This window comes from Anabrus simplex, chromosome 10 (genome assembly GCF_040414725.1).
Source record: "Anabrus simplex isolate iqAnaSimp1 chromosome 10, ASM4041472v1, whole genome shotgun sequence".
Taxonomy (NCBI): Eukaryota; Metazoa; Arthropoda; class Insecta; order Orthoptera; family Tettigoniidae; genus Anabrus; species Anabrus simplex.
In genome coordinates, this window is record NC_090274.1 from 848,965 (window position 1) to 875,162 (window position 26,198).

General features: G+C 42.1%; 1 protein-coding gene across 1 annotated transcript in view; it reads right to left on the reverse strand.

The window, feature by feature from the left end:
• Positions 1-26,198, reverse strand: part of LOC136882227 (uncharacterized) — a 104,435-nt gene that overhangs the window by 48,345 nt on the left and 29,892 nt on the right. The window contains exon 3 of the mRNA XM_067154784.2: positions 18,214-18,321. Within this exon, the coding sequence (XP_067010885.2) occupies positions 18,214-18,321 (108 nt within the window). The remainder of the gene's footprint in view (positions 1-18,213; positions 18,322-26,198) is intronic.

The following is a 26,198-nucleotide window of genomic DNA, read 5'->3' on the forward strand; positions in this document are numbered from 1 at the left end:
GACAGGTCTCGGCAGCCGATAATTTCCTATACGGCACTAGTAGAGGCTACATCACCTAAACCAGTTTGTCGCGTAGTGTGTGACTGCTACTTACCTAGCGGTCCTCGGTTCGTTTCATGGCTCGTCCAAGGTTCTTAAAATTCTGTCTGATATTAGAAGCGATCAACAGTATTCTGTAAGAAAGAAGTCAGCTCACGGACGAAATTATCTTTACATCGGTCTGTTTTCAGACCAACTTTGTTTTACGGGAGAGAAAGCTGGGTGAATTCAGGATATCGAATTCATAAGTTGGAAGTAAACAACATGAAAGTAGCGAGAATGATTGCTGGTACAAACAGGTGGGAACAATGGCGGGAGGGTACTCGGAATGAGGAAGTGAAGGCTGAAGCTGTACTCATAAACGGGCTTCGGTGGTTGAATCATGTGAGGCGAATGGAGGAGGATAGGTTACCTAGGAAAATAATGGATAACAGCAGTAGAGGGAGGCGAAGACGACGATTTAAATATAAGAAAGATAGAAGTAAACGATAGCACAGGCTTGCAGATTGAACGCTAAAGTTGTATGTATATTAGAAGCAGTGAATACCGCTGAAGATGTTGCCACGTTCATCACCGTGTGAATATGTAATATACCTCCTCTTGGAGCTGCAGTTCCTTTCTCTTTGCTATTTCAATCATGTTCTCCGGAATTTTGTGATTGAATAGTAAATAACAACAGACACGCGGTCAAAATCCGCCGGCTGCTAAACCTACTTCTCGTGACCGCAGGTCAACGCAGAACGAGTACTATGATGGCACTACAGTCATGTTTTTTGTATGTAGTAAGTTTGGTACGACATAAATTAACTCATTAATTAATTTAATGACCTGCCTTGTTTTCGGACATGTTCCGACAATTAAGTAAACCTGCTTCAGACCATTAAGTTAACTACTGATAATTTAATCCAAACACGCCATTTCCTTCTCCCTCCATATTAGATCCTTGGACCGCTTTCTTCGCTATTGTGGTGTTATTTGTTCCTCGCGACCTTCGCGACAGGCGAGTCAGTGCTCGAGAGACAAATCAGGTCAAAACAGCTGCTTTCCGTCCAGCTGGTCCACTGATCTGTGTTACGTGACGATTCCTGCCCAATGAATCGAAATAGAGTCCCTGCTTTGTCACGAGTTTAACTCTGGCTTGAAGGCCTGTAACGGTGTAAGTGGTACTTGAAGGTGCTCAAAAACGCAGTCTCGTGTCCGTACATTTACTGGTACCTAAAAGAACTCCTGCGGGACTAAATTCAGGCACCTCGGCGTCTCCGAAGACCGTAAAAGTAGTTAGTGGGAAGTAAAGCAAATAACATTTTTAAATTATTATTATTATTATTATTATTATTATTATTATTGCGTTACGGCCTTCTAAGGACCACGTTACAATTTCAATTGTTCCTCCTTAGTTGTTCTTTCCTTTTCTTCCAGTATTCTTTCATTGTTTCACTGTGTTTCTTTTTCCTGTCTTCAGTCCACTTTGTGCCTGCTTTCTTTTCCTTCCTCCCTTGGAATCCTTCCATTTGTAAGACTTTCTTCCTAAAAATCTTTCTTTCCAATAATTCTTCTTCTCGTATGTTGTTCCTTTCCAGGTCTTTCTTGACTTCTTGAATCCAGGTGGTAGTTGTTTTCTTTTCCCAAAGGTACTTGAAGATTCGTTTATATTGATTATTATTATTATTATTATTATTATTATTATTATTATTATTATTATTATTATTATTATTGACTTCCAAAAGGTGTATGACTCACTAGACCGGCAAAATCTCCTTTCTGTACTCAATCGGTCTGGACAACAAAACAAACCTCATTACGAAAACTCTCACTAATACATTTTCCAAAGTCAAATTCATGGGAGAATTGTCGGCACCTTTTGAGATCAAAACTGGTATCCCACAGGGTGACGGACTGTCCCCCATACTGTTCGATTGTGCCTTGGAGAAGGTAGTCAGAGAATGGGATAAGACAACCAGTGGTGGAATAAGATTGGGAACAGTACACAAGGGGATAAAGATCAAATGTTTAGCTTTCGCAGACAACATGGCCTTACTAGCTGAGGTATGGGAGGCAGCCAAGGAGCAGTCCATCCACCTGCTGAAGCAAGTAGAGAGGATAGGTCTCAAAATCGCCTTTGGAAAGACCAAAATAATAACCAACATTAAGAATCCTCCAAAATATTTGAAAGTGGGGAAGCAAAAAATAGAAATCGTCAAAGATTTAAAATGCCTTGGTGAACAGATAAATTGGAATGGTCTTGAGAAGAAAGCAATTATTGAATCTCCACGAACCCGAAATAGAAATAGCCTTCCAGCTTACGAAATACTCTCCTGTAATTCCAAGATCGGACATTATAATACAGTAGTCGAGCCTGAAGCCCTTTATGCTTCAGAAACACTGTTTATAACTACATATGGTCCAATGGAAATGTTGGAGATCAAGGAAAGCAAAATACTACGAAAAATTCTAGGCCACAAATTTCATAATAACGAACTTTCACACATCAGCAATGAAACACTGTATATGAAAACAGAAAGGATTACCGACACAATAAGAAAAAGAAGAATTGACTTCTATGGCCGCATCCTAAGAATGACCCGAAAAGGATAACTAAAAGAATCTTCGACTATTTCCACAATAAGAAAACCAAGCCCGGTTGGTTTAAGGAAACTGAGAAGGACTTACGAGAATTCCAAATTTTGTGTATCACAGTTTGCTACACTTCTGTCTCTTACCGCCAACTTTGGATGCTGGCCAATAGAATATTTCGTGTATTTAATTTTCAACCAATATTTATTTTCTTGTACATATTTAATTATCCAATAAAATTTGGAGGTATGTCGGACCTTAGCTCAGAGCTCTCTAAAACCTTCCTCTCGGGTCGAGCTGACAATGAAGCCAGTCCCCAAATGAGGGATATTCTTTACCTTCCGAAGCTCCACTTTTCCCTCGAAGATCCAGTATCCTTGAGATTCGAATGCATATTCATGGGAATATCTGGTTTCTTGTACTGCCGTGATCAGAATCTGGTGCTGTGTCAAAGTGTCTGTTAGATGTTTCAGTTTACTTATCTTGATTAGGGAGTTGACATTGAACGTGGCAAAGTAGTTGGGCTGTTTATGCCGTATTTTGTTGCAGGAGGTTTCAGGATTCTGTGACTCATCCTTGTAGCATGTCGGTGTGGGCTCCCAGAATCCGGAGCCCCATGAACGTCACTCAAAGTAACGGTGAATTGGGTACCACCTGGGGAAATCATTTCCGTATGTCTGTCCTCCATGCTTTAGTTGAAAACTGTGTTGGGTGGATTAGAGTTATTACACCCTAATCTGAGGAAAGCAACCTCGCTCTTCATTTCCCTACTACGCCTAGGCCATCTATGACAACTGATGGCGGAGCTGTAGAGGATTCAACCATCCTTAGGGCTGAAGACTAACTAAACAAACATACATACATATCCTGACCGAGGTTGTGAGCTCCAATTCCAATCTTCCCTGCCTTCCTAGCCGTTGAGGTTGTACTAAACATCTCCCTCCGCCTTGGAAGCCGTTCACCTGCCACTTCCGCCATCACCACCATATCGAAGTCTATCTTCTCTGCTGTTGATGTCGTTGGGGTCTTCACACATCACCCTGTGTTACGGTCCAACATGTTTATGACCCCTGGAGAGAGGGTGCCCCAGGAGCTGTTGGTCCGCGGGTTCATTTCCGAGGTATTTTCACCAGCCCACACTGCTGTAGGCGCCCTCTAGGTGTTAACAGGCTCCCCCGAGGGTATTATTATTATTATTATTATTTAAGACCTAGTGCCCTTCACTGATGTGGATTGTCAACCCTCGCTGGAGCTGGTTTTGCAACAGAGCATGACTGTAGCTACTGTCAGTCACGGACCATTGAGCATGACGTGTTGTCCTCAGATCACTTTCTCCACATGTCTGGTTAAAGAAACATCTGTCCTTGCCAATCATTATAGATCTTTATTCTTGTTGAATTAATTTGGATTTTACTGTAATTAAATAGTTTCTACCCCATTGCTTTCAATAGAGTCGTGAGTAATGAGCTATCAGCCAGGTGGCAGATCCCCTATCACTTGTTGATATTAAAGAACGTGGAAATCTGTCTCTTGGTAAATTATTCAGATCCCTTTAAATGAGTATTTTCTCCAACATGTCGCCTTGAATTACAACTCTATCTTCATACTAGCTGTTGACTGGACAATCATAACTCCCGAGCTACTTTCCGCCAATATTCAGGCAGTAATCTATCGGAAACAAATCGCATAACAAAAATAGTCAGTGTAATGTATTATTGATCAGTTTTATGAGCTTTAGATTTTGTAGACATTCACATTTACCTTTCGTCCGCCTCTGTGTTATAATACGGTATCTAATGTGAAAGAAGAGGGGAATTCCTCAAGGCAGTATTATTGGACCTTTATGTTTTCTTATGTATATAAATAATATGAATAAAGAAGTGGAATCAGAGACAAGACTTTTTGCGGATGATGTTATTCTGTATACAGTAATAAATAAGTTACAAGATTGTGAGAAACTGCAAAATGTCCTCGATAATGTTGTGAGATTGACAGGAAGCAATGGTATGGTGATAAACAGGGTTAAAAGTGAGGTTACGAGTTTCACAAACAGAAAAAGTCCTCTCAGTTTTAATTACTGCGTTGATGGGGTGAAAGTTCCTTATGGGCATCATTGTAAGTACCTAGGTACATACATACATACATACATATCTTTATTGCCCACCCTAGTGTACACCATCGGCTTACAGGCAATAAAGACAGACAGAGCGAAACAAAGGAAAACAAGCAATAATAACAACTACATATCTCTTAAAACTACTTAACTACATTTACTACCTCTACATCTACTCAGTATCATCCCACACGTACGCGGATAGCCAGCACACATGCAGGACGATACCGCACTACTAACTACCCAAAGCCCAACCCCTAACTACCACCTAAAAAAAAAAAAAATAATAATTAGACTGGTCGCTGCAACAGCCCTGGCATGGAACACACGCCCACCAACCCGTCTACAGCAGCCACCAGCCTTGCCACGTGAGAACTGGTATCGTATCTCACCGACCCTCGCTGACAAACACTGTGTTCCTTTCCTTATCATGTGTTACAAGCCACCCTGGCTGAAACCAGACCCAACAGGTGGCCTGCAACACAGTTCCGCTATGTACGTCACACATACTCTTGTCCCTTGTCAGCACACTACCTTCCCTATCCTTTTCATTTCCGTGCGGACATGCTCAAGTCTATCTTCTTTGGAGTGGGGTCAAGTCCCCCACCCCTCCCTCTTCCCTTGATACGTCACCCTCACCTCTCACGCACTACTCCCGCTATTTACATCTCACCTTATAAAAACTTAAGACTTAAACATCAGCTAACAACCATTTAAAATCCCTCATCAACGCACCTAAAACAATTAACACTTTTTTTTTTTTTTTTTTTACACAGACAAACTTTTTTCATTCGAAGTCCATTAGTTCACTCAGTCTTCTCCACCTACCGCACCACACTTCATATATCAAACCGATTCACCTTATTAAGCTTCAGACTTAAACATCAACTAACAATCATTTTATATCGCACTTAAAACAATTTGACTTTTTTGTTTTAAACATTTCACTTACACACAAACAAACAGTTTCCATTCCAAATCCATTAGTTCACTCCGTCTTCTCAGACTACAACACCTCAATTACATCAAACTGTTAGATCCCATTTCTTCCATCCTATTAAACTTAATACATAAACATCAAGAATCCCTCAATTTTTACACCCCTCATCAAGGCATCTACACCATTTAAATTCTTTTTAAAAGAATTTTTTTTTGACCTACTTTCATAATTTCCATACTGCCAACATTTTCTCCTTAACTACCTTCCCACTTAATCTATCACACTTCTATCACATATACCTTCTTTATACTCCCTCCTCACACAAATACACTTAAACAATCCATTTTTTTTTCACTCCTCATTTACACACCAACAGACAGTACTCCATTCCAAGTCCATTAGTTCACTCAGTCAACTCGCTTTTTTTTTTTTTTTTTTTTTTTTTTTTTACTTCCACCTAAGCTTTACACTACCCTCAAACCTACTCAACCTCCCTTTTTCTCAACGCTTACCTAATTTTCTCAGGCTTTCCCTTTGCCCCAGGCGGATCACCTTTCCACAGGGCAAGGTGTTCTCCCCCTTTCCCCTAACACTACAGCCCCCTCTTCTGATATCATGATTACCATGATACCCTTCCCGCATTTGCTCAGGGCGGATATCCATTCCTCTGAGCAGAATGCCTTCCCCCTTTCTCCCTCAGCACGAACCACATTATCTGCACAACCCCTATTACTCCCTCAATTTCTTTATAAATATAGCTCTGGCCACATTTAAGAATTTCGCTATATTCGTTCCTTTCTCCCACTCTCTACATAACCAAGATGTTATCTTATAGCTTTCCCCTACCATATGCAGCTCCTTCTTACTTAGTAGTTTGATCTTTATCTCCGCCAAAGGTCGGCATTGATTAAAAATATGCAGGTCCTCCCACTTCTCTCCACATAACACACATCTATCCCTATTCTCACTACCAACCCACCCCCTATTCCTCGGAAGACCCAATACCCACCAATACAAACCTCTCTTATCCCTTCTACCCTCAAACTCCGTTTTCGGGTTTATTACTTCCACCAATTTATTTAATACTGATAAAGAGACTCTCTCTCTACATTCCTCTATTAAGCTCTGTCTTTCAATATCTAGTAGTCTTCCCTTTATCCTTTCCCATACCCATTTATTCCTACCATCCCCCCAGACCTCTCCATATACCCCCAATCCAATCTTTTGTAACCATTTTTTGCACTTATTCACCCAGTAACCTTCATTCGTCATACCTTTCTGAAAATTCAACGTTTCTTGTACTAACGCCCCACCCTTCCCTTCCTCCAATCTCATCCAGTACTTGAACACCCTCTTAGCAATTTCAACCTCTATCGATTCTTTACAGACTAATCTGGCCCCGGCATTGGCAGTACAATTCGGTAGGTCCATCATGATCTTGCTAAATTTCGCCACCACCTGGTTTAGTTCACTCCTGCCTTCCTCCATTCCCCATACTTCAACCCCAAATAGCATTTTGCCCATTACCAGTGATTTAAACACCGTTTTCTGAATTTTGTATTTAACGTCTGGAAATTTCTTTTCTAATACTCCTACTACAGCAAGCGCTCCTCTTCCTTTAAGTTTTGCCTTCTTACACTGATTTTTCCAAGAAGCATTCTTACTAATTATTACACCTAGGTACTCAATTTTCCCCCCTGGTTTAATTTCTTCCTGCTCAAGCCTCCAGACTTCCTTATTCTTTCTCCCACCCCTTTTCCTACACACCCTTATCTGAGTCTTTCTTACATTTACTCTGAGAGACCATTTCCTAGTATATTCAACTACCTTGTCCAACGCTTTTTGTAAGCCATTTGCCGTCAAAGCCAAAATCAATAGGTCATCCGCGAATAGCAACCCCGGAACCTCCATTTTCCCTACCCAAGGGCATTGCCATGCGTCTCCACCATGACCCTCTAAAATATTATTTATAAATAATATAAATAATATCGGGGATAGCTTACAACCCTGTCTCACCCCGCTTTTTGACTCAAAACACTTACTCAACCTTCCATCCTGCAATTTAATCATCACAAACACTTCCTCATAAATAGTTTCAATTGCCACCCTCATTTTTTTCGACATTCCAACCTCCCCTAATCTCAAAAATAGCGCCTCCCTACTGACCGTATCAAAGGCTTTTTCTAAATCAATCGCTGCTATAAATAATTTACGCCCTGCTATCCTCACATACTTTGTAATCAAAGTGTCCAGAATCCAAACATTATCAACTGTATTACATCCTTTCCTAAATCCATTTTGGAACTCAGATATCCTACCGTACTGTTCCGCCCAATTTGTTATCCTATTCGCCAAAACCCCTGTGTACACCTTTGATAGCGAGTCTAGGAGTGTAATTCCTCTATAGTTGTTTGGATCACTACTAGCTCCTTTATTTTTATAAATAGGGCATAATACCCCCTTCCTCCATTCTCTAGGAAATTTCCCCGTTTCCAGCAACCTATTAAAGAATTTCACAATCCCTCTCAACATCGGTTCATTTGCCCCTACCTCTTTCCATACACTATTGGAAATACCATTCACACCTCCTGCAGCCTTGGGTCTAGCATTTTTTAATACTGTAATTACCTCCTGCCTTGTTATCTCCCCATCCAATATTGTAATGCCTACTTCCAGTTCCCTTCCAATTTGTGACTTGTCTATTTCTCTACCCAATTTCCTCTCCCCTTCTAAAAGCCTTTTAAAATGCCTAACCCACTCGTTTTCTCCTATTTTATCCCCCTTCCCCTCCGGTTTCGTTCTTCTAATCTTGTTTATTGACTCCCAAATTCTCTCAAATTTCTTCTCTCTACAATATATATTTATTTTTTCAGCTTCCGCCTCCTTCCATCCTCTTTTCTTCTCATTCAATACCTCCTTATATTCCCTTCTCAATTTACAATATTCCTTCCTTTTTTCTTGCACATCCTCCTTCCTAAACTCCGCTAGGGCTCTCATTACAACCTCACGTTTTCTCGTACAGTCTTCATCAAACCATCCATTCATTTTATTCTTTTTTCCCTCTACCCTTCTCCTCACTTTCTTCCCCACCCTCCATACAGGGAGTTCAATTAATTTTAGCACGTTATCCATATCATTCCCTTCTACCGCCCTTTCAATTCCTACCCTTAATATATCTCCCTCCTCTTGCAAATGCCGTCTTAATTTCTCTTTAGTATTATCATCCCATACATACTTCCATCCTCCATTCCTATACCTCTCCTTACTTTCCTCCATCTTTCCCTTCTCATCAGCGACCAACGTTCTCAATTTTATTTTGATAGGCATATGTTCTGTCAACCCATATTCTAACACCTCAAAACTTATTATTCTCCTTACCGCTATCTCTGAGCTTATTCCTATGTCCACCACACTCCCTCCATTTGTTGTAATATACGTCAAATCTCCCACACTATCCCCCTTCATCCACCCATTTAAAATAAATAAATGTTCTAGAGCACATAACTCTAATAACCTTTCTCCATAACTATTTACAACATTATCCTTACTCTTCCTTTGCAGTACCCCGTCTACTTTTGCTTCTTTCTCGTATACCGGTACTCTATTGCTCACTCTCGCATTCCAATCCCCCAATAAAATCATCCCATCTTCTACATACATTCCTTTAATTGTGTTTATTTCTTCAATCAGTTCGTCAAAAAAATGTTTATTTGCATACACTGAATCGCTCGGATGGTTATAAAGCAGTGCCAGACAAATTGCTTCCGCTGCCCCCTTCCCCATTTTTACTCTCAACCACACTACCCCTTCTACCCTAGTCTGTAACGTCTCCACCCATTCAGCTATCTCATTTCTTATTAAAACTACTATGCCCCCTGGGTTTCGGCCCCTCTTCCCTATTTTTTTCCTTAACACGTTAACTACTCTATAACCGTCCCATGTAATTTCAACCCCCTTCCCTAACCACGTCTCTACTAGAGCAATAATCTCAAAATCTTTCACTAAATCCACAATTTCCTTATTCCCTAACTTCCCCATCAACCCCTCAATATTCAGCATCCCTATCACCATATCTAGTTATTTATTTCCTCCCCCTCCCTCCCTATACTTCTGCATTTCACCACTTCCCCCCTTACTTCTCGTAATTCTTCCTTTTGGCTCCACCCCACCCCTCTCTTTCTTCTCACCCCCCTCCTTCCCCTTTTCCGTGCCAGAGCCTTTTTTCCCACCCCATAGATCTTTTAAGCTTAAGGATCTCGCCTTATTTAACGCCTGCTTTCTCTCCAGGTTTATTTCTGCATTATTCCTATTCGGGGAGGTTGAGTCACTACCCTGACTCCTTTCCCTTCCCGTCACCTCTTCACTACCTGTATCCACTTCACTTCGGTCTAGTGTCCTACTTGTTGATTCACCCCTTCCTGGGCTGTTCTGACTCACCAAGGACTCTGCTGTCTTCGCTACCTGCCCGCTGACACCGCAGTCCCCTCTTCTCTCTTCCTTCTCCGTACTGATGTCGCCCTGCTCTCGATTTCTGCAACTCATTTCCTCCTCACAATTTTCCATCCTCAGCAGTTCCTCCTGTGTCCACGATCGCGACCAATTTCTGCCTGAAGTAACCAGACACCTCCCCACTATCTTGACTCGCAATCCCTGCGCTCTAGCACGCCACATATGCCGCTTATAGACATCCGACCGCATCCTGTCTTCTTTCTCTATCTCAGCCTTCAAATAAATGTTCGATCCTTTCAAATTTCCAGCATTCCTCAGAAGTATATCAGCCATCAGGGTTGATATTAATCTTAACTTCACCGGCCTATGTCCCTTGTTTCTTCCCACTCTATATATATCATCTATATCAACTTCAGAAAAGTTTATCTTCATTTTGTTCGAAACTATGTCCACCACTTTCAATACTAATTCCACTTTTGATTCTGTTCCTTCCTCAGGTACACCATACACAAACACATTTTTTCTTGCTGATTCGTTCCTCGCTAACCTCACTTCTCTCTTCATTGCTGTTAATTCCTCTTCCAGTACCACCACCTTCTTTTTCAAGCTCCCTACCTCATCTTCTATCTCCGCTAACTTGTCATTTACACCTCCAATTTCTTCTTTTATAAAACTTTTTAAGTCCTTCATCTCCTTCATTTGGGTTGCCTGGTGTTCCTGCATCATTTCCTTAATTTCTTCTCCTTTGCTTGCTTCCTTCACCACTCTCTTGATCTCTTCAAGCTCCTCCCAGCCGAACGGTCCCTGGTTTGGACCCGGATTTTTTTCTATACCTCCTACCACCAGCAGCGTCGCAATAACCGTCGCACACAACATAATCTCCAACAGTCCTTTATAACCACTATTTTCTCTTCCTCTCTCAACTCCACCTTCCTTCCAACACTGCCTTGCACCATGCCATCTTCCAATTCTTAGCCTGTACTGCTGTATCGTTATTCCCATATTGCGCACCTCAGCTCATTCACACGTCCGCACTTCCCGATGTCTCGCTCGTGACTGTAAGTACCTAGGTGTTAATATACGGTAACGAAAGATCTTCATTGGGGTAATCATAAACGGAATTGAAAATAAAGGGTACAGATCTATGAACATGGTCATGAGGGTATCTAGGAGTAACGCAAGTGCAATATACTGATATAACTTTAAAGCAATATTCTTTAACTCATGGGTAAATAATGGAAGAATCGGGCTCGAATTATTATTATTATTATTATTATTATTATTATTATTATTATTATTATTATTATTATTATTATTATTATTATATCTTGTGAGGCATGTCTATGATGTGTTTACATCATTCAATATTAGTATTATTATTATCATTATTATTTACGTAGTTACGTCATATGTACGAACGATACGATCGTATTATTTGTGAGGTTATGACATGAAACATGTGCTGTATATATTTATATGAGTTTAGTTAATGTAATAACCTGTAATTAATAATATATAATTTATCATTACCTGTATATATAATGTATAATCCACAGTAACAATGTGCAGCACACTGTAACATTCTGAATAACGTATCTTTGACACTAGATGGTTGTAGAATGTTCTTTACATTATAACAGACTATACTATAGGCACTCTAGAATTTACGGGAAGACGTGTTGAGTAACATCCTTCTAGAAGCCTGGCCAGGGAACATATAAGATGCAGTCTTGATGGTAGAGTTGAGTTATTGTTTAACAGAATTTGTTTTGGTGAGACGTGTGTAGAAGTTGTGTTTGAAGTATGTGAATTGGTTTCTTAGAGTTGGTAATTGACATCCGGTGGTTGCCGTCACATTGTGCTTCGTGATAGGCAGTTGTTAAAAATGGTGTTTGTTGATGTGTGTGAAGTAAAGTTGAAAATAAATTAGTGTACGCAACTGACAGCATTTTGTGTGCGTCTTTGTGAATACATCAGGGGTTGTGGTAAGGATGTAAAGGGGAGAGCATATAAGTCTCTGGTAAGACCCCAACTAGAGTATGGTTCCAGTGTATGGAGCCCTCACCAGGATTATTTGAATCGAGAACAAGAAACAATCCACACACAAAAAAGCAGCTCGATTCGTTCTGGGTAATTTTCGACAAAAGAGAAACGTTACAAAAATGTTGCAAAGTTTGGGCTGGGAAGACTTGGGAGAAAGGAGACGAGCTGCTCGACAAGGTGGTATGCTCCGAGCTGTCAGTGGAGAGATGGCGTGGAATGACGTCAGTAGACGAATAAGTTTGAGTGGTGTCTTTAAAAGTAGGAAATATCACAATAGGAAGATAAAGTTGGAATTCAAGAGGACAAATTGGGGCAAATATTCGTTTATAGGAAGGTGAGTTAGAAACTGGAATAACTTACCAACGGAGATGTTCAATAAATTTCCAAATTCTTTGGAATTATTTAAGAAAAGGCCAAGTATCTGCCACCTGGGCGACTGCCCATCAGTGGTGAATCTTTCATGACTCCTATACGGTTTTTAAGCATTCCGAAGAAGGAGTCACTCAATCTGTCCTCTGGCCTTACTGGAAGAACTACTTCTTTGTTATCACACGATGCAATGTTTAATCGAGAAATATAATTTAGATTTCTCAAGATCTCTACGATACAAACTCTTACGTGGTACCCATGGCCATCTAGACGTTTTTATACGCGTTCGTGGGGACACGAGTAAATTTATTGTGTTACAAATTGTTAATGAAGAGTTCACTTTTAAGGTTATAACTTACTGGAACATTGTGCATACCTGGGAATCAACAATGAGTAATGAGTGCATGCTGCTTCGGTCAACGCTCCAATCTGGTTAAACTGTGAAGAATAGTCAGTCGCACTTAACCTATTCCCTTGCAATACATCTATATAAGAGTTTTGTCTGTACATTGCTCAGGATTAAGAGAAATAATGGTATTTCTGTATCGCTCGAGACCACAGTAACAAGAAAGTGCACTGGTTAATTTTCCGCCATGTCTATACGCGCATCACAAAAAATGGCAGGAGATAAGTGAATGAAAATCGCTATGTATAGTAGGGGAATAAGACACTACAATCTAGGCTATAACTAATTGTATTCACGGTGAGTGAAATGGTAGGTTAGGGGAAGGCCTAACATTCAGCTCTCAAGAACCTATGTTATTAGTGGTCGTATCAGCAAATACTACATAACTAAAGTTATATACAAGTAAGTTTTCGATCATTCATGTCTTATATGTTCTGATAACAGGGGTATTAATGAATTTCGATTTTTGCTGCTAATTCCACATTAATGCCGAGCCGCGAGAAAATGGAGGAACAGAATTTAATTAATTTAATTAAGATCGGTTTGTAAAGACGGGGACGAAAGCATTGTAGTCTAGGATATAGGCCTAAATAACTTTATTCACGCTCGATGAAATGGTAGCTTAGGGGAGGCACCAAAAATGTAATTGTCTACCTACCGAATGTCATTATGCAATCCAATAAAATCTTATTCACGATGAAGCACGGGCACACCAGTCCGACTCGCCACAAAGGCAGCGGCCTCACTCACGTGATACAGTGTGCGGGAAAGAAGCGGCCAGTGCCATCCCGAGGAGAAGTGGAGAACCGCGGAAAACCACTTCGAGGATAGAAACTCATCTACTCAGTTGTATGGTTGTTGTCATTATTGTTTTCATGTTAATTTGCATGTGACTTTGCTTAGGTTACAATTGATGAATGTTCCTTCCTCAGCTGCTGGATATCACTTGTGTTAGTGCAAGTATTTATTTATGTCACCAGTCAGAACAGAGTTGTCCTTAGCTTACAATTAACATTACGAATTAACGGCTTTCCGTCGCTTCCAACGTTCACACCAGGGTGTCTCGTGGTCGCCTACCTTCCCGTGCTTTCCGACATTCCAATTCTTACTGCGCACTGTACTGTTCTGCAATCTGTGACAGTACATTGTTCCTGTATACGAGCTGCGAGGTCCGCCCACACCCGCTTGACAGCGCAAGCTGCAGCGCCGCGCGGATTATCTTCCATTCAAAGAGAAACGAAGCACTTCTTTCTCTGGAAATTCCTATCACCTCAATAGATGTTGATCCCTTCCAACTTGTGTCGCTCGTTTTCCGCTCAGCTCAGAGAGGACGAGTGACCTCTCCCTTCCAGAAGGGTTCGTAAAGCTGCCTGGAGAGAAAAGTGTCATTTAAAGGAATTGCTGCATGTTTTTGTGAATGGCATAGTGGTAGAATGACAGGAAGTACGTGGCGAATGAATGGGTGATTGCATGTATATCTTGCAAATATCCAGTTTTAGGCATAAGTCTAGGAAACATTTTATGTGAACTTAGGGCTCACCTTTCTTTTTTTTTCCACTACACCTTAAAGATTTCTGCGCACAATTGTGGTAAATAAATAATACTAACCCTTTACAAAGATTCTGCCACCTACGTCAGCGCACTGTCTGAAATGACGCGACTTCTTTTGGCTGAAACATTATCTCGTGTACTTGGGCTTTCATGGACACACAGTCCAAAAATGTAGTTAAGGTCCGGCGAATGAGGTGGCCCTGCAATGCGTTTTCCATTGTCAAGAGCCATTGTGCGGTTCAATTGCTGTCGGAATATAACGACGCTTTAGGTGTGGTGCCTGTAAGTATTAATATCGTGGGACCTACAGTGAACTGAGTGTTCTTACTGGTCTTACCCTATGTATGTGAATACATAAGTCAGATCTACTCTACGAGGAATATATTTTACACCGTTTTTACGTCCCGCAGACATCCCGATGTATTTCACTTCGCCTCCTACTGGTAGCGGCACTACCAGCTCAGGTGACTTTGACCGCTACTTGTGAAAGAAAGGTGAATTTCCTCGAAAACCACTACAATGACATTTCTTGTAGAAACTTTAATTTCACAACCAAAGAGAGCACTTAATTTTTCGATAACGCCAACCTTTTAAACGTTATTTTAGTTGAAGTAAAACAATAATTTACCCGATGGAAAGAACCCCTGTAGAATCCCTCACTAGTTCGAAATGGTGAAATATATGAAAATCAAAAGTGCCCTTTGCATAATTCGGCGTTAGAGGTATATCCTCGCCAAATTTTAGCTCAGTTGGTCCAATAATTTTCGAGTCTAACTTGAACAAACAGACAGACACCATCTCAATTTTATTAATAGTATAGATGACTTCACTTTTAGACCAGAGAGATAGACTAGTTACAGCAGACATAATCATCAACAAACTAACCTCAATGTACCCAAGTAAGATGTTCATAATGAAGTCGTGTTTCAAACTCGCTGAGGAAATAAACACTGTCTCACCCTCACTCAATTTAACCTTTTATATTTCTGCCTTTATTTTTATATTAATTTGAAGGAGGAAATGTCACGCGCATCTCCCCAGTATGTCGCTGTGTCATTACGTGTGACTGAACGAATTGAATGGTGCTCACGATAAAACAGCGCCTGTTCACTATCTGCGCAAGAGTTTAAGACAAAATCCTTAATGCAGAACTTTGTGGCGAAATGGCGTGAAACGTGCTCTGTAGCAAGAGTTCGAACACCAGAAAACATTGCTCGAGTGAAGGAAGTCGGACGTTCATCTGTGCATTAAGAGAACATCGTGTTGAAACATTATCAGAATAGAAATGGCCCTTGTTAATGAACATCACACGAGATGCTAGAAATGGCCTCATGTGAAGAAAGGATCCCACTTTACTGAGAAACCACCGGCAGAACTCAGAAAGGACCTGCATCTCTATCCTTAGAAACTGACTGACTCTAGAACTAGAGTGGTTCTGCCCACCCGGTATATGTTTGTATACAGGTTGAACGAGAATACCATGCCATGTTTGTTTGCTTACCTTACCACTGATTCCTACATCCTAACACCATGTCCTGTCCTTAGCCAGGCTCCTCACTTTCATCTATCCTATCCGACCTCCCTTGGTCAACTGTCGTTCTTTTCCGACCCCGACGGTATTGAAGCACTCGAGGCCCAGGGAGTCTTTAATTTTCACTCTCTTCGTGGCCCTTGTATTTCTTTGGCCGATACCTTCATTTTCCGAACTGTCGGATCCCGATCAGTGTTACATAGAGGATGGTTGCCAAGTTTTAAAACAATAATCAGCACCACCACTTCTTTTAGCCGAAGACACCAGTATTTCAAGAAGTATGACATTTCAAACACTTGTCCTATTGGTTGTGTTACATATGTCGTAGCTTTTTAACATGTTGCATTTATTTGGCTATAAAGTCTTTAAATGTCGATTAAAATGGGCACCATTTCAAAAATTATATAAATTCGAGTCTTTAATATTCAAAATCTAAAAACTACCATTGACACAAAAGGTCTCAAGCTCCCTGTGTAGCAGTCTTCTCGAAATGTGTATTAACATTTGGTAAAATTAGAATTGTGAAGGTAGGGGGGTCACTTCCCTACTGCCCTAGCGTGAACCAGCTTTTATCATCCGGAGGCGGACACTGAGGGCAGTACAACAACGCACGGCTCTTGCAGTATTCTCTAAACAGTCCTGTGGATCCGGGTGGCTTCGAGCAACTTTCAATATCACCTTTAAATTTGCATTTTAATGAACTTTTTCAGAGACGCCGTTCGACCTGCACTTTCTTGCAGTATATGTCCACAAAGTTCAGAATCCGGAATTACCTTTTTACAGGCTGTATCTAAGAATTTGCAAGAAACGATGGGGCGTGCCCCCCCCCCCAACTCATAGCACAACCACTGAGTCGTCTAGGCTATATTGCTTCACTTAGTTTGTGTGCTAACGTACTAATGACTACACCAGCTGAATGCCGGGTTTTGTGGTAAAGAAATGACGTAATTTTCGAGGAGAATTCATTTTTTGTTTATTCAAAATATTGACCATCAGCTTCTGCACACTTCGCCCATCTTTCAGGTAAGTTATGAATACCATGACAGAAAAATTGCTTCTCTTTTCCGGCAAACCATTGGCCGAGCCATTTCCCAACTTCCTCGAAATTGCTGAAGTGCTGCTCTGAGCGCGCCCCATTGGTGCGAAGATGTGACCGTCAGATAGCGCCACAGCGGGTAGTTTCTAACTGGTTTTGCTGCGTGAGACGGCGCATTGCCATGTCTTCTGGCCCATTCCGGTCGTCTTTCGATCAATGCGTGATTTAAATTAATAAATTAATGGCGGCAGCGTTGTACATTGACGGTTTCGCCGGACTTGCTCGTCTTCGCACCAGAGCGCGCCGCATGTTCCTACCAGCAAACGATGACTTTCCACAGCCTTTTCCTTTTGATTAAATAAGTAAAGCAATGCGTGCCGCAAATGTTCTTTTTCAGGCACAAACGTCGACATGATCGCTGAACGATACAACACAGACGCTAGCACTCAACTTGTGTGTGTTGGTCTGTTAATGTCAGGCGAACAAACTGACGTACATGTCAAATTCATACGCTGCGCACTGTTCGCTGGCGCCATCTCTTAGTGAAACCGGAAATTATTTATGCATACACCAGGTACGTATAAGATAATTAGGAAAACTAAGATAAGGTAAGGGTGTATTCTGCCCGAAGGCAGGTCCGAACCTCCCCAGACGTGTGTCTGAGCCGGAGTTTACGTCCTTACCGCTCCTCCATTCCCTTACCCCCCCCCCACCAACAGCGCGTGGCAACCCATACAAATCTTGACCACGCCCAATGTTGCTTAACTTCGGAGATCTCACACGAGATCCGGTGTTTCAACACGGCTACGGCCGTTGGCAGGAAAACTAAAAATATGTTATTACATTATCATAAACGATGTGAAATTGGAGTAACCACCAGGAACAGAATATCACTTAAGTGTTACTTATAAGCGAATTAAGGAGACTGCTGTAATATCATGAATTCTCACGCTTCACATAAAGCTGTAGGGATGAACTCTAAGTGGTTCTTACAAGTTAATTAAGAAAAGCAAGGGTGTTTTATTCAGATATTTTGTGATTAAGAAATGGAAGGTAATGCATTTAGCTAGTTTTAAAAACACAGCACACCAGTTAGATACACTGGCAACTTTCCGGAAAACTTAGAATCTGGTTGGGTTTTTCGTAATATGGGCTGACTCACCAAGAAGTAACGGAGGCTGAAGACAGGCGTGTGGCAGAGCAGCAAGGGACCGTAGAGTTGCTGACACCGCCTCGCGGGGATCAGAGCACGTGTCGAACACCCGCACTCCTGAAAAAGAAATACATCCATCTTAAAAGGAGCGGTGGAAGACAGCACAGCATCAGATTAGCTTAAGTAAACTTCTGATGCTGAACGTTATACATGTTCATACTTTTCGAAGCACCTCTTTCAATTTACATTTCCGCTTTGTGTAATTGGTCAATTATTTCCCTTTTATTATAAATTTTTCCTTCAGCTGCAGGCTGTCCGAAGAAAAGAATACACAATACAGTGAATATTGATTAAAAAAGAAATGGGTTTGTTAAGAACTCGAAAAATTTGAAATAATTGTGAAACTAAAATAATTAGTGAAGTTAAAAGCTACAAAAACAATTTGAAAATCATAAGAACAACTTGATAAATATTTCCTACAGAAGTTAAGTATGATGCAGACTTGAGGCACTGTGGGCAAATACACGATACTATAGACGCTGATTGGGTCCACAGTTTGCTCACCACCCACCACTGACTTGTGTGTAAACGTCATCCTACCAACACAACATCAGAAGGGCACCACATCAGGGACGTTTCTCATAGGGCTACTTATTGGCTCTACATTAATACATTTTTGAACGAGCTATGATTTTTGTAAATTTTCTTTACAATTCCTAAAAGACTTCTTTTAAAGCGGGCCGTCGTTTCGAAACCCCTGGGCTAGAATACAGCGATCATCACTTCTCTTTGTGCTGTCGTTTGTTGCAAGACCATGAATTTCCTCTTGCGCTTGAAACCCCCTGCTGTGTGGGTCCCCCATACTCTAATTGCGGTCTTACCAGAGACTCACGCACCCTCTCCTGTATATCCTTACTACTATCCCTCTTTACAGTCCAACTCTTCTGTACGGGAGTCAAAGCTGCGTGGACACAGGAGATCTTATCCATAAGTCAGTACTACACAGGAAAGTTGCCAGAATGAGCTCTGACGCAAAAGGGTGGGAACAATGTCAGGAGGGTAATCCGAATGAGCGGATAAAGGCTAAGTTAGGAATGAACTCAACTGATGAAGCTGTACACGTAAATGGGCTCATGTGATGCGAATGCAGGAGGATATGCCACCTAGGAGAGCAATGGGCTTTGTTATGGAGACCACGCCGATGGTTACACTCAGTTTCTAATGATAAGAGGCACAGAGCTACTTACAACGAGAGGAATGTGAAGGGATTCAGTAAATTCACAGATGCTTGGCGACTGATCACTGAAAGGCACAATAGTCTTATTGCTTCTACGTCCCATTAACTACTCTCCATGTTTTCGGAGACGCCGAGGTGTCAGTTACACGGGGCTGACCAACGAGCTAGAATAACATAGAGAGGCGGAAGCGCTGCCTGGGTGAACCTAATAGAACGAACGTCCGCCACGTTTCCTGTTGTCACACAAGCAAGGGGGCATGGCCTTTAAATGACGAAAATTGTAGAAAATGCGCATTTTAGAATCGCTGGGGGATAATTAAAGACCGTTGCCGAAAGCTTGAAGCATGAAAGCGAATACCGCCACTTCATCATATTGCGGCACGAGGCCAGCATCACGATCAGTTGATTGTAGGGTAGTTCGAAATCATCGCACAGTGACATACGAATAGGCCTCGAAATCGGAACAAGAGCGTTACCCTGCTTGGCTGTTGTGGTTAAGCGTAAATTAGAATAAATAAATATTTATGACAGGAAGCCTTAAAATCATTGGAACCTACAATAGGTTACAACCTCATTCTGTTCATATTTCTAAAATTATTGCATCCTCATGAGTACTGTGTTCCTTTCTTAATCTGTTTACCCTCCCGGGTTGGTTTTTCCCACGGACTCAGCGACGGATTCCACCTCTACCACCTCAAGGACAGTGTTCTGGAGCGTGAGACATTGGGTCGGGGGATACAACTGTGAGGGAGGGCTGCACCTCCTATGCTGAACAGGGGCCTTGTGGGGGCGCGAAGGAAGCGGCTGTGGACTTAAGTTAGGTACCATCCCGGCATTTGCCTGGAGGAGAAGTGGGAAACCCACGGAAAATCACTTCGAGGATGGCTGAGGTGGGAGTCGAACCCATTTCTACTCAGTTGACCTCACCAAGCTGATAGAATCCCGTTACAGCCCTCGTGCCCCTTTTCAAATTTCGTGGCGGAGCTGGGAATCGAACACGGGCTTCCAGGGGTGGCAGCTGCTCACGCTAACCAGTGCACCACAGAGGCGGCCCATAAATACTTTACCACAATAATCGTTTAGTGTAATTATTTATTATAATATAGGGGGGATATCATGTTTCTCCCATTACCATATCATACTGGAATTACTAGCTGAAAGATAACCTTGAAAGTTGTCCATTATGAAGTGTGGCATAGTTTTAAAAACCAAGGCAACAGACATCTACAATAAAGGCTGTATACATTTCAAAAATAGCAGTAAAATGCTGTATTTATCATAAGTTACTTGGTGTACGTTTGAACGAAATAAGTGATTTTTTGTGGTTACGTTTTCTTGGTGGTGGGCGCTCCATTTCCTTTATTTGTAAATGTGAATGAAAATTAAATAGGGCTGGAAATGTACAGAGCATAAGCAACTGAATTGAGTGGGATACCATTTATCTCTTTTCGCCCTCACAACGCATTGTTCGGTTAATTAGTTGTTCTTTAAACGAAATCTGATACAAAATTCGACAAATAATTACCGTGGCTATCCGTACTTTCGCTAAGTAAACAATAAAATGGATTTAATTAAAAACAGAAATTACAAAAAGGAATCTCGGCTATAATTCAGTACTACTTACTTAAAGTACGATATATCCTTGGTTTTATTACTCCGATTAGTACAACCATACGCTGAGCTTACGGCTGGCATTCTTGAAAGCGAGAATCTATGTTTTCACTTCTTAAAACTTAGGGAATTAAATTAGCAAGCACGATCTCCCTGACACCTCAACATGTGCTCTCGCGCCAATTAGCTTTGTTTTGACAACCGTTAACATGGCTGCCCCTTATCAACTTGCTTCAAGCAGGGAGCGCTGATGTCAGGTATACAGCCCCTCTATGTTATTCTAGCTCGTTGGGGCTGACGCACCGGAGTGAACCTGCCAACTTGAGCTCAGAAAGCCAGCGCCTTGACCGTCTGAGAACATAGCACTCTGTTCAACACCAGCACGGGGAAACGGCGTCACATAAATTTGTGAAATTCAGTTCAAGCTAAAAAGTGAAATAATATAAGCTGCAAATTATTTTTATGAACTAAAGGGGACAGGGGGGGGGGGGGTTACAGTGGCTATTTTAGATTTGTACAGAATTAGAGGTAAACTACGGCACATAAAAAACCTCAGCATTGAAGTGCAAGACAAATTGGGGATAAAATAGAAAAATACTTTGTTATGGGCTCGAGGGGTGAGGGATGCATTTAATCAATTTTCCCAGGCAACTCAGGGTACTACTGTGCTGTCCTATCGCTCACAAAAACAGTATTAAAAATGAATGCGGTCGTAAAAAGTTGCGCTTTAGAAAGAACAGCTAAATAACAAAACCAAGCACAAATAAAACACACGGCAATATTTTTTTATCAGTACATGTTATACCATGACGTATCGCTGCACACCACAACACCAAAATCTTCAGTAATAATTTCTGTACAGCAACAACACTCAACACAAGACAAGTACACACTGATGTAAAGCCAAGAAACACACACGCAGCAAATAAATACTGTTGCTCCATCTGTTGCATTACTCTGGTTTATTTCAGGATGGCCTAATAAATGCACACGCACACATATTTAAACACAAACAATTGTAACCAGTTAAGAATAGCCACAATATTTACAAATCTCTCTACGTTAGGGCGCAGAAAGGGTCCAGCCCGTTCCTAATCCTTACTTTCTCTTCCCCCCAAGTCCAATCACCTCCTACAGCCACTGTGCGTAGAGAGCTGGATTAGAACACAGTGCCCCTGGCTATACAACACACGACGACTGTTCGTCAGTTCGACTCCAATGAGAGTCCAGTACTTCACACAGTCTCATGCAGTAAACAACTGAAGAGCTCAACAGTATTCAACAACAGGACGATACTCACAACAGCGAACATTAGCACAGGTCCATGAATCCTCGCACTCACGATAGCGTGTTTCCTCGCTGGGTCACGGCGATCCTCAGTCCACAGAATTACGCAGAACAGTCTTCCGTTCTGTCGCCTCCAGTTACACACTCACTGGTCTCTCCGACACCACAACAACCGCTCGCTCGCAGGGCCTTGTATTTATATCTCGATGTTGGGTCACTACAACATTCAGGACTCGGCTGGAGATCTTCCAGAAACCGCGTGGAGAAACTAGATGAAGGCAAGATGCCGTGCCCCTTTCAGGTAATAGCGAAGGCGCTGCGACAAGACTGACGGTCGCTTGAGCACGTAACAATACTGTAGATGACAGAAGTGAGCTGCCGGTGGTGACGGACTACACGATGCTTGTACCAGAGCAACACAGAAGAAGGAGAATGGAGGAAGGCAAAGAAGCAATGGCTCTTCCTGCCATTACGAATATATTTATGAAAAAGAAAATGTTATATAGTTATTTTAATAACTCAGGCCAAAAATGGCTCATCGTTATTATCTGTCTTTTATATTACATTACAAAGTACAGTATAATATCCTTTAATCACGAGGAATTATGGGTGTGTTCACTCCTTGTAGGACCATAAGAGCAACATTCTTTTCTTAACGTGGAATGAGCTATAGCTGAAGAAAACCCGGTTCCCTGTGTTTTTTTTACATCCATGCGTTTTTCTCCATATAATACGGAAGATGTGCATTAAAATACCACTCTTTTCCTGTTTCTTCTTTTAGGTTGATTAATGCATCGGGGTACATGAATATATTACATAATAAGTAATTTCACAAAAAATACACTCTTATATACTACATTTGATGTCTTGTTGCACAAACAGATTTTCTGCGTATCTGACACGCGATAAAGTAATCATGTGAGAAACGGGAAACCTTCAAATTAACTCCGCAATAGTGGAATGTTTCACCCTGAGGCTTATTGATTGTCATACTGTAAGCTAATCTCACTGAGAATTGTAATCGTATGAAAGAAAATGGCATATCATTTGAAATCAATGAATTTTCTTGGTATGAAAACAGATTTTTCCTTTTTTCTTTGGCGGGTAGGATTACTGCCTCAACGATATTGTTAAGGAGCTGTTTCAGTGAGTATCTGCTCACAGATGTATTCAAGCACCAACCTGTTTTGGTTCTGAGATCACCATACTCCTGCCAGATGAATCAAAGATGGTATATAAAACCAAAGAATACACATCACAGCCTTCTAGAGTACATTCTCACTCATTCACTACATCTCCCACACGACCACAACCACTATAGTGCTCGGTGGGAGACTCGAGGCTACTACCACACACAATGCGATGGCTAGTTGTGGCTGAAACGTCACACGTTTATCTTTACATATATATAGATTTGGTAAATTCCTCTCCAAACATACTACTACTACTATTATTAATGTTGTCATTCCTCCCCTGAATGGGGAGGCGGGACTCCTAGAGGGTGACGCCATCTCTGACGCCAGGAGATTTGTATCGGAGGAGATGCACCGAGAAGGTGAGAGGGTTGCCGGTCGTGGCTTATGCTAGGTACTGTCCCGGCATTCGCCTTAGTGCAGGAGAACGGAAAACCACGGAACACCATTCTCAGGACAGTCAACAGTAGGGACCAGCCCGTCTCCGTCTCCCGAACACGGAGGCGTAGAGCCGTGGCCAGCCGGTCGGAGTGCAGAGCTGTCGAACCACAGACCAGCCGTGGCCGAACCCCACTCTACATCCGCTGACCTGCAAACATCTCGTGGTAGATAGAGCGGACATTCTTCTCGTCTTATTTCTTCATTCCACTTCCCGTTAGATGTTGGTACAGTTGCTAAAGACGCGTCCAGACTTGCAACAGAACTTCACAACGTAACCGCGTCGCTCCTCAGTCTGGACGGTGCTGCGTAACCTTAGCCCGCAGCGTGAACGATATGGAACGGGATTCGCTGCATTCCACTGTGTGTCAGTATTTCCGCGTCACATCAAAGAGCTGCGCGCGCGGAAGATACAGCAAGCTTGGACGAACAACCTGTGACAATAAAGTTCGGTGAATAGTCCTGTACTATCAACATAATGAACAATGCACGACAGTGACCTTACTGTCCTTCGAAATAGTCCCCTCCTATAGCTATGCATTGCTGAGATGTCCTAGAAACTTTGCAAGAAGGCTTCCTTTGGGTTAGTGTTCAAAAGCCTCGCCACGTTTCGTTGGATGTCAGGAATATCGTCAAATCTCCTTCCTTTCAAAGTGAGTTTGAGTCGTGGTAATAGGCTCTGATCTTTTTCCGACGAGGGGATCCCGGAGAGCGCTATTCCATGCTTTGCCGTTTTGTTTCAGGGTCGTACCTGAGACACCAGGTTTCATCCTCAGTGACGATACAGTTCAAGAAATTTGGTGTCGCATCTGCCGTTTCGACAAAATCCTGTGAAGCCTCTAAAACGTGCCTGCTTCTGATCGTCAGTCAAGTGATGTGGCACAAGATAAGAACACGTTTTCCTCTTCCCTAACTTCTGGGTAACGATTTGTCGCACGGCTTTACGGTTAATCTACGGCTCACCTGCTTTCATACGCACAGTTAATCGACGATCGTTCGTGATTAATGCCTTCACCTTCTAAATGTTTTCGTCACTGACGGCGGTCGTCGGTCTTCCGCTACGGGGGTTGTCAGAAGCACTTTCCCGGCCTCGTCGAAAATGGGCGAACCACTCGAACACACATTTCAAGGACAGTGCTTGATCTTCAAAACATGTACCAGCATCGCATGCGTTTCCTTGCCAAGCTTAAAACAAAACGGTACAGTGATCTTTTGGTCGCTCATGTTCCTGTTGGCATTTCAGAACCAACGCACTAAACACGCACTGTGTCAAGCAGGTCTTACACGGCACAGACACGATGCTCAACTGAACAACGTTGGGAGCAGGTGGTCAAAACCTGCTGCTATGCAGTTGCAGAGTTGCGTGTCGACAGTGTTGCCGGATCGACCATTCGACTTCATTCACCGAACTTTATTGTTACAAGTTGTATACAGAACTTCGGCGTGCAACAGGTATTCGCCTCTGCCTGCTTCATCAGTAAACATGGAGTGGACCGAGCAGAACACTGTGCAGAGGTAAGGAAATTGTGTGGCTAGCTGGTCATCCTTGGCATTTCAACAACATTTTAAGGAACGATGATTGGGAGGATCTAGTGGCGGAACTGAACACATTGGCCGAGGAATGCCGGAAGAAAATGACGTCCTTGATTTGTTCACTCTGAAGGGAGAAAGGAAAAGTAAAGAAGAGCATGGGAACAGGGTCAGGTGTATAAATAAGGTATAAATTATGGCAGGTGACTAACTGGCTAAAACTTCATGTGAGCCGGGAAATGTGCACCACCATGTGTAGTTGTACGTGTATGTAACTGAGTTTGCTTCTCGGTTTGCATAATGCTGCAGCTGTCTCCATGTTCGAACGCTATGCGCGGTGCGTAACATCGGCCAGGACGACGAGGTTACGTTGCAGAGTTTTGTATCCGCCTTTAAGGACATGCATGGCTCAGAAAGCGTTTATAGTTGGAACAGCCCGCCATTGTTGTTCCCTGCGTGTCTCCATGGATTTTACTCAGTCTTGGCTACTAACTCGAAGTTACAAACTCGAGTATACAGGAAATTTCAAGTTTCTGTCCCCCAATCATTTCTCTTTCAGCCGACTGTTTGGAAAATGGCAACGATGAGTTGCTGCCCTGTTAGCCACTTCTTGCCCTGAAAGGAATACGAACAGGTAAAGTGCCAAAGCCGTGTGAGCTGTACACTGTAGGCCAGAAAATGGTGGCTTTTATTTGTCC